At 35.6% G+C, this 13,873-nt stretch overlaps 1 protein-coding gene across 1 annotated transcript; it reads right to left on the reverse strand.

The window, feature by feature from the left end:
- Positions 1–1,262: 1,262 nt before the first annotated feature.
- LOC144642402 (binder of sperm protein homolog 2-like) lies at positions 1,263–7,606 on the reverse strand. The gene is made up of 5 exons (XM_078501360.1): positions 7,552–7,606; positions 6,837–6,974; positions 3,767–3,925; positions 2,317–2,367; positions 1,263–1,330 (listed from the first exon to the last, which is right to left on the reverse strand). Exons 1-5 carry the CDS (start codon positions 7,604–7,606, stop codon positions 1,263–1,265), a joined length of 471 nt encoding a protein of 156 aa, XP_078357486.1.
- Positions 7,607–13,873: the final 6,267 nt, after the last annotated feature.

The raw sequence follows: 13,873 nt of genomic DNA on the forward strand, positions 1-13,873 counted from the left end.
TCTCTTAGCCGGCTTGGCACGAGAAAACGGAGGGCTCTGGGGACATAGGATTTTTGAATTAATTCGAATTTTTTTCATTGGCTGTTTGGAACAAAGAATTCCTAAACGGAAGTCGAAAACCAAACGACTCTCTCATACATTCTTTTGAAACGTCATGACTGCATACATGAAAACCGGAAGTCCTAGAATCTAGGACTGGAAATTCTGTGTCCCCAGAGCCCTTCGTTTCCTCGTGCCAAGGCCCAGCCGGCTAAGAGAAACGAAAGGGCTATGGGGACGAGAATGCATTTGATCTTTCTCAAACTCGGGTCCAGTCCATTTAAAACTTCAGATGGGCTCAATCTCTACTACTACTACTAATAATAATAATAATAATAATAATAATAATAATAATAACAACAACAACAACAAAAAAAAATAACAATAACAATAAAACAATTTTTTATAAGGTGGCTTATATCACAGAAGCTGGTTTTTAGCAGGGCACTAGTTAGATATCCACCACAGAACTGCGATCCTCCAGCAGCGGCCAGCATATCCTGCCACGGCCAGCCGTTTATTTTGGGCCTGGGTAGTGGGTACAACCCACGATAACAGTACCGCCGGTTTTTTGCATTGGCAGCCATATTTCTCACCTGATGTTTCATGTCACTGAGAATGTTTTGGCGGCGTGGAATAACATGCGAAAAATTTGTCACGGTTGACATTAAACAACCAAAAATGGTAAATAATTTCAGAATCGTTGGAGTCATTTTAAGTAGTATAATTTGCAAGCCTCACTTTTGCCAAACTGGTCACCGTTATCACTGTTTGTTGTTTTGATGTCCGGCAAACTTCAAAGGAGCAAGCAAAATGCAAATAGCTATACAGCCATTGATATTTCAATCTTACTGACAGAAAACAAGACTTTTGGTGGATTTCCACTGACGCGTAAATTTTTACGTGCGTGAAAAAAATTAGAGACAATGTATGAACGGCCTGCGTAAACGTGTACGCAAGCCGTTCATACATTGTCTCTAATTTTTTTACGCACGTAAAAAATTACGCGTCAGTGGAAATCCACCTTTTGGGTGACGTCTTTCTTAGCAACGGCTTGATTAACACAGGCTTGCACCGTTTCTCGGCACCGCCATGTCGTCAAAGAAAAGTGCCGACTTTCTCTCCCCAACGCCCCCCCCCCCCCCTCCCCGCTCACGCCCCACCCCTGGTGAAAACAAAAAAGTGGAAAGCACGTTCTTATCTCGTCTTTACAAAATTATACACTAGTCAATTTGTTTTATCGGTTTACCTGAAGTAGTTGGCGGCAGGGTGGCAGTTGTTGACGGATTGTCTAAAAAATGAAATGATAATGTCGCACGATCACTAAGTGCTACTAGTACAGTACTACTACTACTTCTACTACTACTACTAATAATAATAATAATAATAAAAAAAGTAATAATAATAATAATAATAAAAAGAAGAAGAAGAAGAAGAAGAAGAAGAAGAAGATGATGAAGATGAAGATGAAGAACAACAATTTTTAATAATTAATAAACTTTATTTCACACGTGGGATATTGACATCACATCACGTGACAATAACATTATGATGTCAAAACAGCCGCCATCTTGGATCCGCCATCTTGGATTTCAAAATTTTCCAAAACGCCAGAAAATCACCCAAAATTAATTCAAAGTACTCAAAATCAATCAACCTGTGCTTAAAAACCGTAAAAATGTGAAAATAATTGCAAATTATTTTCATTTACAAAAGAACGAAAATTACAAATTTGGGAAAATGATAATGTCGCACGATCACTCAGTGCCACTAGTACAGTACTACTACTACTTCTACTACTACTACTACTACTGCTACTACTGCCATGGTGATGTCAAGTTCCTGACACAACAACCTATCCTACCAAATAATTTATTTTAGATAAACTCACAATGTTTGGCGGCGTTTGGTTGAATCTTGAAAAAGATATAAACGTCCAAAGTCAGCGTCTGAATAGGGTTAAAAATACCCACATCGATAAAAAGATTAAGCATTAAAAAAACACTTGTCATCCTTATATAAAAAGTCAATGAAATGTCTTTGTATTGGCGAGAAAAAAAAATTAGTGTTACATTTGCGATGCTACATCACAACTCAAAACTTTGCCTGGTCCAATTTTAACCCTTCGCCAAGATTAGTTATAACAAAAGAAGTGGAAAGCAGTCGTAAAATCTTTTCACGTTCTTATCTTGTTCTTGGAAAGATTTTTTACTTTTTAGTCTAGATGTTGTTCGCCTTTACAAAATGGTTCAATAGTAAATTTGTTTATCGGTGTACCTGAAGTAGTTGGCGGTGGAGGAGGAGAAGAAGGAGTTGTTGACGGATTTTCTGAAAAAAGAAATGATAACGTCGCATGATCACTACTAGTACAGTATTACTACTACTACTACTACTACTACTACTACTACTACTACTACTACTACTACTACTACTACTACTACTACTACTACTACTACTACTACTACTACTACTACTACTACTACTACTACTACTACTACTTCTACTGCGGCTAAGTAAAAGTACAATAATTCTAAAAAGGGCTTAACAGAAAGGTTACAGTTATAAACAAAAGTACAAACGAAGCAAACTATACATTTACATTTACCGGTAAGTCTATTATATAATGCTTTGTTAAAATTGTTAAGAGATAACTTTCTTATACTAGACGAACTAAGAATCAGTGAAAAATATAAAACAACTGAGCTTAGTTCAAACCAAAGAAATTTCAATTCGGCACGTAGAACTTTCAACAAGTGGTCATGAAGGGCACCATCTACACTTTTGTAAAAAAACGTTATAAAAGAAGCACTTGTAAACAAAGCTACGTGCCGGGACGATAATAAAAGATAAAGGTCAATCCGAGTAAGAGTGGTAAGAATTCTTTCTGCAAGCAGTTCGCCGCAACACCGTAATAATTGACAGTGATAACAATTAGCTACAATTGGAATCTCCTTCTGTACAAAGAAGCTTACCACATCAAGCGTTGCATCATCGCTGAACAATAGCATCAAAGCCAGGAGAGAACTGTGTCTTTCTCCTGATTATATTTTTTTCGGATCAATTTAGGTTTCTGGGAAACTGCTCACCTACCCCCTCCCCAAACCTAACATTAACCCTTACTTATCGCTTTGGGCAAAATGTTAGGTTTGGGGAGGGGTAGGTGAGCAGTTTCCCAGAAACCTAAATTGATCCTTTTTTTCTTTCGCTTTCTCACGTGCATGTTTATGCTAATCACCAACTTATAACCTCGCGCTTTGTATGTTCATCTAGTCTGAAGCTGGTATACAGTAGTACCGAAATATAATCATCAGTTCATTTTGTTTTGTATTGTTGTTTATATACCTAGGCACAATCACAATGCACTTACTCGGATTGACCATTATCCTTTATTTACCGAAATTATCAGCGGGAAAATGGTTTAAGAGGATAATCAATTATTAAATTTCCTATGCATATGCAAGGTGCGAATCTTATTACATGTTTTATTTTTTCAGTGTCTGTCTTAACTTTTGGTTTGAAAGTACAGGATTTTGAAACTTTGAAACGTTTATTAGCGGCAGTTTTGGTGGCAATTGTGCGCGCACAGTGCGTTTCGCTGCTGTGTTTAACTGCCCCTTCCCCCCACTACCCCCCCCCCCCCCCATGGCAATTGGCAATTAGCTTACGTATATGGACACAGGATGCAAAACCTATAATGTACAGTTGGAAGAAATTCACGACATCATACCCACACAATTTCCCCACTGTGTGTCCTGGTTATAATCAACGGTCAGACTGCACCATGGTTGAATCCAATCATCACTGGTACACTGGTTGTACGTTTGACAATTGTACAAGAATGGAAAATGACAGCATCCTCCTTCTTCTGTCTGGACGGTTGTACACACTATAAAAACAAAAAAGGGTTCAGCTGAGTCGACAAGCTAATTTAACATATTTTATTTACAATGACCAATATTGGGTCCCGTGGACTTGTAATATTTAATTATTGGCTTGCATTCTGTTTTCACCTTAAGGTAATCTTATCATTTAAGGAGGCCCCATGTAGTTTCTTTAGCCCTAGGGTGGTTGTTTTGAAAATGAAAATTATCAAAGATCTTCTATGTTTGCCAAAATACACTATAATGACTAAATATGACCAAAGTTTATTCTTTACTGATCACTAAGTCACAATGGTTACCATAGCAACGATTGTCGTTTTCTTTTGTTTTCAAACAAGCCTAATTTTCTCGAAATCTAGATTGACTTTTGGTATTCAGTTTTTGATATGTTAAACTTTAGTACATTGACTAACTGCCAATCTTCTATGTTTGCCAAAATACACCATAATGATTTACAAAATTCTCTTACTAGTCTACAAAGCTCTCCATGGGGCAGCGCCTTGCTACATGCAAGAGTTACTTTACTATCACACCTCTCGGAGATTTTTAAGATCATCTACACAGCACCTTCTGGCGACCCCCAAAGTAAAATTAAAAACATATGGAGAGAGAGCGTTTGCCGTGGCAGCCCCAAGACTGTGGAACACAATCCCACTTGAACTTAGATTAAGTCCTTCTATTGACATTTTTAAGAGACATTTAAAAACGTACCTTTTTAAACAGGATTTTTAATTATTTCCTTTTTTAGGTACATTTGAACTTATATTTGTAAATATCCGGGTTTTTTTTAATTTTTTAACATCATTTTATTGACATTTTTTTATTGTAAAGCGCCATGAGCAATTAGTGGATTTTGGCGCTATAAAAATACTTTTTATTATTATTTTATTACTAACTGTTGACGAAATTTTAAAAACTTCTGTGAGAGCGTTTTCAATTAATCAAGAATGAAACTCTCAGAAAAATCCCGTTTTAATGAGAAATAGGCGCTTTTAAATTGTTGCGTAGTATTTGAGCGCAGTTATTCAAAATATAATATGAATACTTAAGCCATATATCGAGTGCCGGTTATAGGAAACTACAAGAAGTTACAAAAAACTTCATTCTTGATTTACTTTAAAGCGCTCTTCCAGATTTTTCTAAAATTTTGTCTACAGGTAGTCAATCCACTAACATATCAAATAACTGGCACGCGATGCATGCAGAAGCGATGGCGTTTCACGAGGGGTCTTACATAATTTTGAGGAAAACGTAAAGTAAATAATAGTAGCTGACACCTTGTGTGTCGAAAAGACTGTTATCCAACTGCATCTTACATTTTTCGTTTAACATAAGAAGCAATGTTAGTGATTGTATAAATAGTATAGTCCGAGGATCTGATGGAATTCAAATAAATGCACTCAGTTGTTATGAATTCACAGACCAAGGATGCAAATAATACATTTTCTTCGTAGATTTGCTCAATTGAACAACAGTAATACTTTATTTTATATTTTTATTATTTATTTAGATTTCCCTATGTTGTCTCAACAAAGATTGCGTTATACTGCAGCGCTACTAAAGCGCCATGAGCAATTAGTGGATTTTGGCGCTATAAAAATACTTTTTATTATTATTTTATTACTAACTGTTGACGAAATTTTAAAAACTTCTGTGAGAGCGTTTTCAATTAATCAAGAATGAAACTCTCAGAAAAATCCCGTTTTAATGAGAAATAGGCGCTTTTAAATTGTTGCGTAGTATTTGAGCGCAGTTATTCAAAATATAATATGAATACTTAAGCCATATATCGAGTGCCGGTTATAGGAAACTACAAGAAGTTACAAAAAACTTCATTCTTGATTTACTCTAAAGCGCTCTTCCAGATTTTTCTAAAATTTTGTCTACAGGTAGTCAATCCACTAACATATCAAATAACTGGCACGCGATGCATGCAGAAGCGATGGCGTTTCACGAGGGGTCTTACATAATTTTGAGGAAAACGTAAAGTAAATAATAGTAGCTGACACCTTGTGTGTCGAAAAGACTGTTATCCAACTGCATCTTACATTTTTCGTTTAACATAAGAAGCAATGTTAGTGATTGTATAAATAGTATAGTCCGAGGATCTGATGGAATTCAAATAAATGCACTCAGTTGTTATGAATTCACAGACCAAGGATGCAAATAATACATTTTCTTCGTAGATTTGCTCAATTGAACAACAGTAATACTTTATTTTATATTTTTATTATTTATTTAGATTTCCCTATGTTGTCTCAACAAAGATTGCGTTATACTGCAGTGTGATATCACGGATAAACGACATACGATACGCGCGAGCAAGCTTTTAAGGTCAAACGGTCTCTTGCTCACAGCGGCCCTTTGTATTTTAAGAATTAGAAATTTCTGTCTACTCAATCTAATAGATTCCATCATATATAATAAGTCTCTTTCGTTCATACATTGTAGTTTTTCATTCTAACTGCACATAAGTATTTTGCTTTTGTGTTTTACGCCGCGATTTCTTGTTAAGTTAAACTTGATTTTCTGTTCGATCGGGCCAAACAGACAAAACGAACCGATCGTTCGATGGCATATAAGCGATGTCACGCCATCGCTTAAAAAATGAATGCCAAGAGTCAATCTAGATTTCCAGAAAATCAAGACTGTTTGAAAACAAAAGAAAACGACAATCGTTGCTATGGTAACCTTTGTGGCAAAGTGACCAATAAAAAATTAAACTTTGGTCATATTTGATCATTATGGTGTATTTTGGCACAAATCGCACATTGGCTTCCTAGATAATTTTTATTGTCAGAATGACCACCCTAGGGCTAAAAAAAAAAACTACATCGAGTCTCCTAACTATAACTTTTAGTTCGTCAAGCTCTATTAGCTTGTCTGCTCCTCTGATCACGAAAGCTCACATCATACCTCCACAATTCCCCCACTGTCCATCCTGATCATAATTAGCGGTCAGACTGCACCATGGACGATCCCAATCATCACTGGTGCACTGGTAGTACGTTTGACCATTGTACACGAACGGGAAAGCACAGCAATTTCCATCTTCTGTTAATTTTGGACGCTGTTACAACCTAAACAAAAAGTATTAGACAATGTTAAACTGAGTTAACAGGCAAGTTAAACATCTTGTCAATAACGAATACTGAGTTCTGTGCACGGATGATCTACATCATGATTTTTGCATTTAATTGATAACAATTAAAACAAACTTAGAGAAAAGGTTCTGAATAAATTGTAGGAATACTTCTGTTGCTTTAAAAAAGAAAAGGGTTAAAGGCGATGGAGGCCTTGAGATGTATTAGGTCCATAACTCAACCGTAAATGTTTTTAGCTACTCGTTCTCAGTTCTGATAAATAGACTTCACTTTTTTCTAAAGGAAATTTCTATCTATCTCAACTCAGTTTGCTCTGACTTCAAGTTGATTTTGTTTAAACAATGTACAAATAGGTTTTTAGCATTTTTGGTTTGTTTTTTTAGTTTAACCATTACTTCTCCTTCCTAAGACTACTAAGAAGAAAGTACAAACTAAAGAAAGCTAAAATTAAAACTGAAAGATCGTTTAAATTCGAAGCAGCGAGTCGCTGTCAGAAATACAACAACAAGACTAAACCATTTACAAACCGTTTACAACGGAGCATGCCAACGCAGATAACAGCAAAATTGCCACGAATTTCATCTTCCTTATTCTGGATTTATCCACGACTGAAAATACCTAGAAACAGGAACAGTGTCGGTCTTATATAGTTATTGCACTCAACTTGTATTGAGGAAGTCTATTAAGTCGTATTTGTATATACTTCAGAGCCATTACGTTTGTTTAATTTCGTGAGTGGAGTGAACAGTTACCGCTTTTCAATAATAATGCTCTTAATGTTCACAAGTTGGTTTGAAAGTGTGGACCATTAAGAATAAGCCTTAGGGCAAAAGTAACACTTTTACCAAGATTAATTCACAGAATTAAGCAGGAATATTTTCAGGTTTCGTTATAATTCTTTGAGCTAATTTATATCGCATGCTTGTAGGTTGTTTACCCCTACTCATCCCCTACACAATGTTCTAAAGGTTCATCAACTGAAGCACATGAACTTGGATAAAATATTGTGCGGAAGTGCTGCTAACAATATGGCAACATTATGATAACAAAATGGTAAATAAATGTAAATTTACTTGCACTAAAACATAAAACATCTGAAAAAACATTTACAGTACTTAGCAACAAGAGATAAAATGCAAAGTCTTTTCTTTTAGCAGCTGTTCAAATTTTGGTCCATTTACCTTTTGCCCTGTGTACTTTACATATTTTTAGCTGGTATTTTCGTAGCTATAAGCACAATTTCAATTTCGTTCAACAGAAACCTCTTCAACGTTTTGAAAAAGGTCCGTAAACAGCACTTATCTTCAGTAAATAGCAGAGTTTCTTCCTATTTTTACTGACATTTCCTTCTTCCGTGCAACGACATTTGCCTCCTTTCTTTCTTCAGCCTGTGGAATATCCGCTTTAGTACGGGAAAAACGCTTATAGACCACGTGGTTTATAGATTGTTATAGCCCCTAGTGCAGTCTTTTCGCAAAGCCTTTGTGTTATTGCACTCAATAACTCACTCAAGATTGCAGAAGACAGGAATAACAAACTCCATAATTTACTCCCAGAGAGGAACACCTGTCATTACAATTTGAGGAAGAAACGAAAATTCAATGCTTATTTTAAGACAAATAGATTGAAGAACTCATTTATTCTTAGCAATGTGCTCAAATTTTAAATATTTGACATTTCATAGCTGTATATTTCATTTTGTATATATAAGAAATTTTAACCTTTTTTAACCATTGTAACTTTTTTGTAAAAAACTATATTATTCAATAAAGCATCTATCTATCTATCTATCTTCTATTAAGGAAGTCTATTTAGTCGTATTTGTAAATAGCCATTACGTTTGTTTAATTTCGTAAGTGGAGTGAACAGTTACCGCTTTTCAAAAATAATGCTCTTAATTTTCACAAAAGAACAATGTTTAAACAAGTTAGTTTGAAAGTGTGGACCATTAAGAATAAGCCTTAAGGCAAAAGTATCACCTTTACCAAGATTAATTCACAGAATTAAGCAGAAATATTTTCAGGGTTTCGTTATAATTCTTTGAGCTAATTTATTACGCATGCTTGTAGGTTGTTTACCCCTACCCATCCCCTACACAATGTTCTAAAGGTTCATCAACTGAAGCACATGAACTCGGCTAAAATATTGTGCGGAAGTGCTGCTAACAATATGGCAACATTATGATAACAAAATGATAAATAATTGTCAATTTACTTGCACTAAAACATAAAACATCTGAAAAAACATTTACAGTAGCAAAAAGGGATAAAATGCAAAGTGTTTTCTATTAGCAGCTATTCAAATTTTGGTCCATTTACCTTATGTCCTGCGTACTTAACATATTTTTAGCTGGTATTTTTGTAGCTATAAGCACAATTTTAATTTCGTTCAACACCGAGAACTGACGCGACTTATAGCAAAGAAACCTCTTCAACGTTTTGAAACATGTCCGTAAACAACACTTATCTTCAGTAAATAGCAGAGTTTCTTCCTAATTGTACTGACATTTCCTACTCCCGTGCAACGATATCTGCCTTCTTTCTTCCTTCAGCCTGTAAAATATCCGCTTTAGTACGGGAAAAACGCTTATCGACCACGTGGTCTATAGGTTGTTATAGCCTCTAGTGCAGTCTTTTCGCAAAGCCTTTGTTTTATTGCACTCAACTTGTATTAAGGAAGTCTATTTAGTCGTATTTGTATATACTTCAGAGCCATTACGTTTGTTTAATTTCGTGAATGTAGTGAACAGTTACCGCTTTTCAAAAATAATGCTTTTAATGTTCACAATGGTTTGAAAGTGTGGACCATTAAGAATAAGCCTTAAGGCAAAAGTATCACCTTTACCAAGATTAATTCACAGAATTAAGCAGGAATATTTTCAGGTTTCGTTATAATTCTTTGAGCTAATTTATTACGCATGCTTGTAGGTTGTTTACCCCTACTCATCCCCTACACAATGTTCTAAAGGTTCATCAACTGAAGCACATGAACTTGGATAAAATATTGTGCGGAAGTGCTGCTAACAATATGGCAACATGATGATAACAAAATGGTAAATAAATGTAAATTTACTTGCACTAAAACATAAAACATCTGAAAAAACATTTACAGTAGCAAAAAGGGATAAAATGCAAAGTGTTTTTAATTAGCAGCTATTCAAATTTTGGTCCATTTACCTTTTGTCCTGCGTACTTTACATATTTTTAGCTGGTATTTTCGTAGCTATAAGCACAATTTTAATTTCGTTCAACAGAAACCTCTTCAACGTTTTGAAAAAGGTCCGTAAACAGCACTTATCTTCAGTAAATAGCAGAGTTTCGTCCTATTTTTACTGACATTTCCTTGTTCCGTGCAACGATATTTGCCCCCTTTCTTCCTTCAGCCTGTGCAATATCCGCTTTAGTACGGGAAAAACGCTTATAGACCACGTGGTTTATAGATTGTTATAGCCCCTAGTGCAGTCTTTACGCAAAGCCTTTGTGTTCTTTTTGAAAGTTTTCCTTCAATGTGTAAAATGAGAAGTTAATATAATGAGAGAACTGCGACAAGATCACGAGACATGTGGAGAGAGAAAGAGAAACCTACAATGATCAAGCATCCAAGATACTCCAAGGATCCTTACGATGCTGAGCGGTCACTTTTCTTGCCAAAAAACCTTGGAAAAACCAGTGCAATAATGTAATCCACTGAGGAGCGACAATAAAGTCAAAGTAAATTTTTGTTTTGAATGTTGTTCCAGTGGAACCTCGATTTAACGAACTGCCAAGGGACGGGGGGAAATTGTTCGTTATATCGAGGGTTCGTTATATTGAAAACCATTGAAAACCTCGAATAACGAATTTGCGGAAAACAAGCAAAATGTTCGTTATATCGAGGTATAGCAATCAGTTTTTAACGCTGTTACGTTGCACTACGCACCCAGAATTTCTGGATATTAACGATTTCTAAAAATATCATTTATAGTGTATAATATATGCACATAGGAATAGACATATGTACTTATAGGTTACAAGGATTCATGGTTGTTCTGTTCCGCATTTATCTTTTGTCGTGTGTTGACATTTTATTCGTTATATCGGGGTACATTTTACGTTTGGGCTTCTGGATTGTGTTCGTTATAACGAGGATTTCGTTATATTGAGGTTCGTTATATCGAGGTCAAGTTCCATACATTTTACTGTAACTTTGGACGTGCTGAATATCGTTCGTTATACCGAGGACTTCGTTATATAGAGGCTCGTTAACTCGAGGTTCCACTATAACTTTATGGCGACATTTTGAAAACTGATAAAATGGCGCATAAAGTAAATTTACTTGCACAAAAACATAAAACAACTTAGGCTCATCCTCGGTGTAAGAACCTGTGAAGCTCACCGGTGACGTAAAACAAAGCACGACCAAGACAACAAAGAAAAAAAAGACAACAAAGAACCTCGAAACCATACAGAGCAGAAAAACAAAAGCTCAAAAACAAAGAAAAATATCACAGGTTCTTACACCGAGGTAAACCCACAACTTAACTTACAAAAATTAAGAATAAAAAAGGGATAAAATTTAAAATATTTTCTATATGCAGCTATTCAAATTGTGGTCCATTTAGCATTTGTCTTGTGTTCTTTGTTTAAATAAATTAGCTGGTGTTCTCATAGCTATAAGCAAAATTTTAATTTCTTTAAACATTTCCCGGCGTGCCCAATCGATGAAATTCGATAATCAATAAAATCGATTGTAATCGATAATAATCGATAGCAATTAATCGATTGATATCGGAAATCGATGAACCAAAGAGTTGTGAGTATCGATTTTCATCGATTTTTATCAATTGTCATCGATTTTTATCAAATATATCGATTGTCAATTGCAATCGTTTAATAATGATTTCAGATACGTTTGCGCTAGGCATTGGCAATTGAGTCTAACCTATTGTGTTTTTTCCTCTTCACAAAAAGTGATCTGTTGTGCAATTGCTGCTTTTCCTCTAAATGTGTAAAAATTACGAAACACTTGATTGAAAGTGTGTTCAAAACTCTCTTCGAAATTTTTAATCAGTTGAAACCCGTGATTTGTGGACAATACCCTCTAAATAGCCCTCCATAATCTCTGATGTGAACAGGCACGGATTCGTTAAACAACGTTTTCTGAAATTACCGACTTCTTCAATTAAGAAGAGACCCGGCCATTTCCCCCTTTTCCACGTATAGACTGACTTCACTCCGGGCTTAACTATCAAAGGTATGCAGGAGCTTTCACTGGTATCCAACTCTACCGGGAACTCTATCAAAATTACAACACTCTTAGACGTTGCTAGCTCTTTTTATTTTGTTTAATCATGAAAAGGCGATTTAAATTCAATCAGAATGGGCACTCGTGGTCGCCCTTCACAATAGCCTCTCATTTCGTGGTTTGTTTGACTAGCAGAACTTCGATTTGACTAACTTTAAGTGAGAGGATGCGTAACGTATCGCCTTACAAATGTTGCAAGAATTGATAAATGGTTCATTGATTTATTAATAATTGATAAAATCGATAAAAATCGATACAATTAAGAGGACGTGAATTGTGAGTATCGATTTTCATCGATTAATGAACCAATCGATATTAATCGATTGATTTTTATCGATTATATTGATTATATCGATTGGTTTCCGATGATCGATTTTCATCGATTGGACAGGCCGGGAACATTTAGAACTGGCGCGACTTGTAGCAAATACTATTGCAGGGAGACCTGTTCAACATTTCGATACATTTCAATAAACGGTTCTTATCTTTTATCCTATCTTTTATGTTGACAATATTTCACCCCCCCCCCCCCCTCCATTTCTTCCGCAATTGCTTTAGCTTGTAAAATGTTTGCCTGAATGACGCCAAGGCCCTAATTTAGTTGTTGACAAAGTGCTTTGTTTGCATTTTAATTGTTTTCCACCAAAGTGTGAAAGGAGAAATTAATAGAGAATTGCGACAAGATTACGGGACATGTGGGGAGAGGAAGAGAAATCTACAATGATCAAGCATCCAAGATATTCCAAGGGTCCTAACGATGCTGAGCATTCACTTTTCCAGCCTCGTTCCCAGGGCTTTTCTTCTGGGAGCGAGGTAAAATCACGGTTCACATTCCTTGACACATCGGAAAAACCATATGTACATAACAACAAGAATAAAATGTAAAATTATTTCTATAAACAGCTATTCAAATCGTGTTTCATTTGGCATTTGTCCTGTGTATTTTATATAATTTTTTAGCTGGTGTTCTTTTCAATTTCCTTCAACATACAAACCTGAGGCGACTTGTAGCCAATACTGCTGCAGAGAGACCTGTTCAACAGTCGACGCAAGTCGAACGATTCTTATCTTATCAAGTAAAACGGCAGAGTTTCTCCATTTTGTTCTTTTTTTCTTTGGATACTTCTCTTCTTTAATGCTGCAATATTTGTCTTTTCAGTTTTGCCTGGGGCATTCTCTACCCACGCGGATTCTGAACTCGTTTGAGCTTGAATTCTGCAAAAGGTACAATTTCTATCTGATGGCTAGCCAAATTTTTTCTTTTATTGTTATTTTAAAGAAGTCTAAGTGTTCAATGTTTCTTTAAATTGTTTCTCAAATAAATATTTTGTTTTCTACCAGGACGACATGTGACAGTAGACGCTGCACTTGTTTGTAGACCTTGGAAACAAGTGCGAACCACAAACAAAGGTTTACAGTAGAATGTCTGAAAATATTGAAGTATGAGTGTTTTGATGTTCTTGTTTCATGATATTTATTCACATCATTCAGACTGGCACTTGCAAGACGTTACGAAATTATATTCTGGCGGACCTGTCAAAATAACCCAGTCCTTAATTTGTTATC

This window comes from Oculina patagonica, chromosome 2 (assembly GCF_052425735.1).
Source record: "Oculina patagonica isolate OP01 chromosome 2, crgOcupat, whole genome shotgun sequence".
Lineage (NCBI taxonomy): Eukaryota > Metazoa > Cnidaria > Anthozoa > Scleractinia > Oculinidae > Oculina > Oculina patagonica.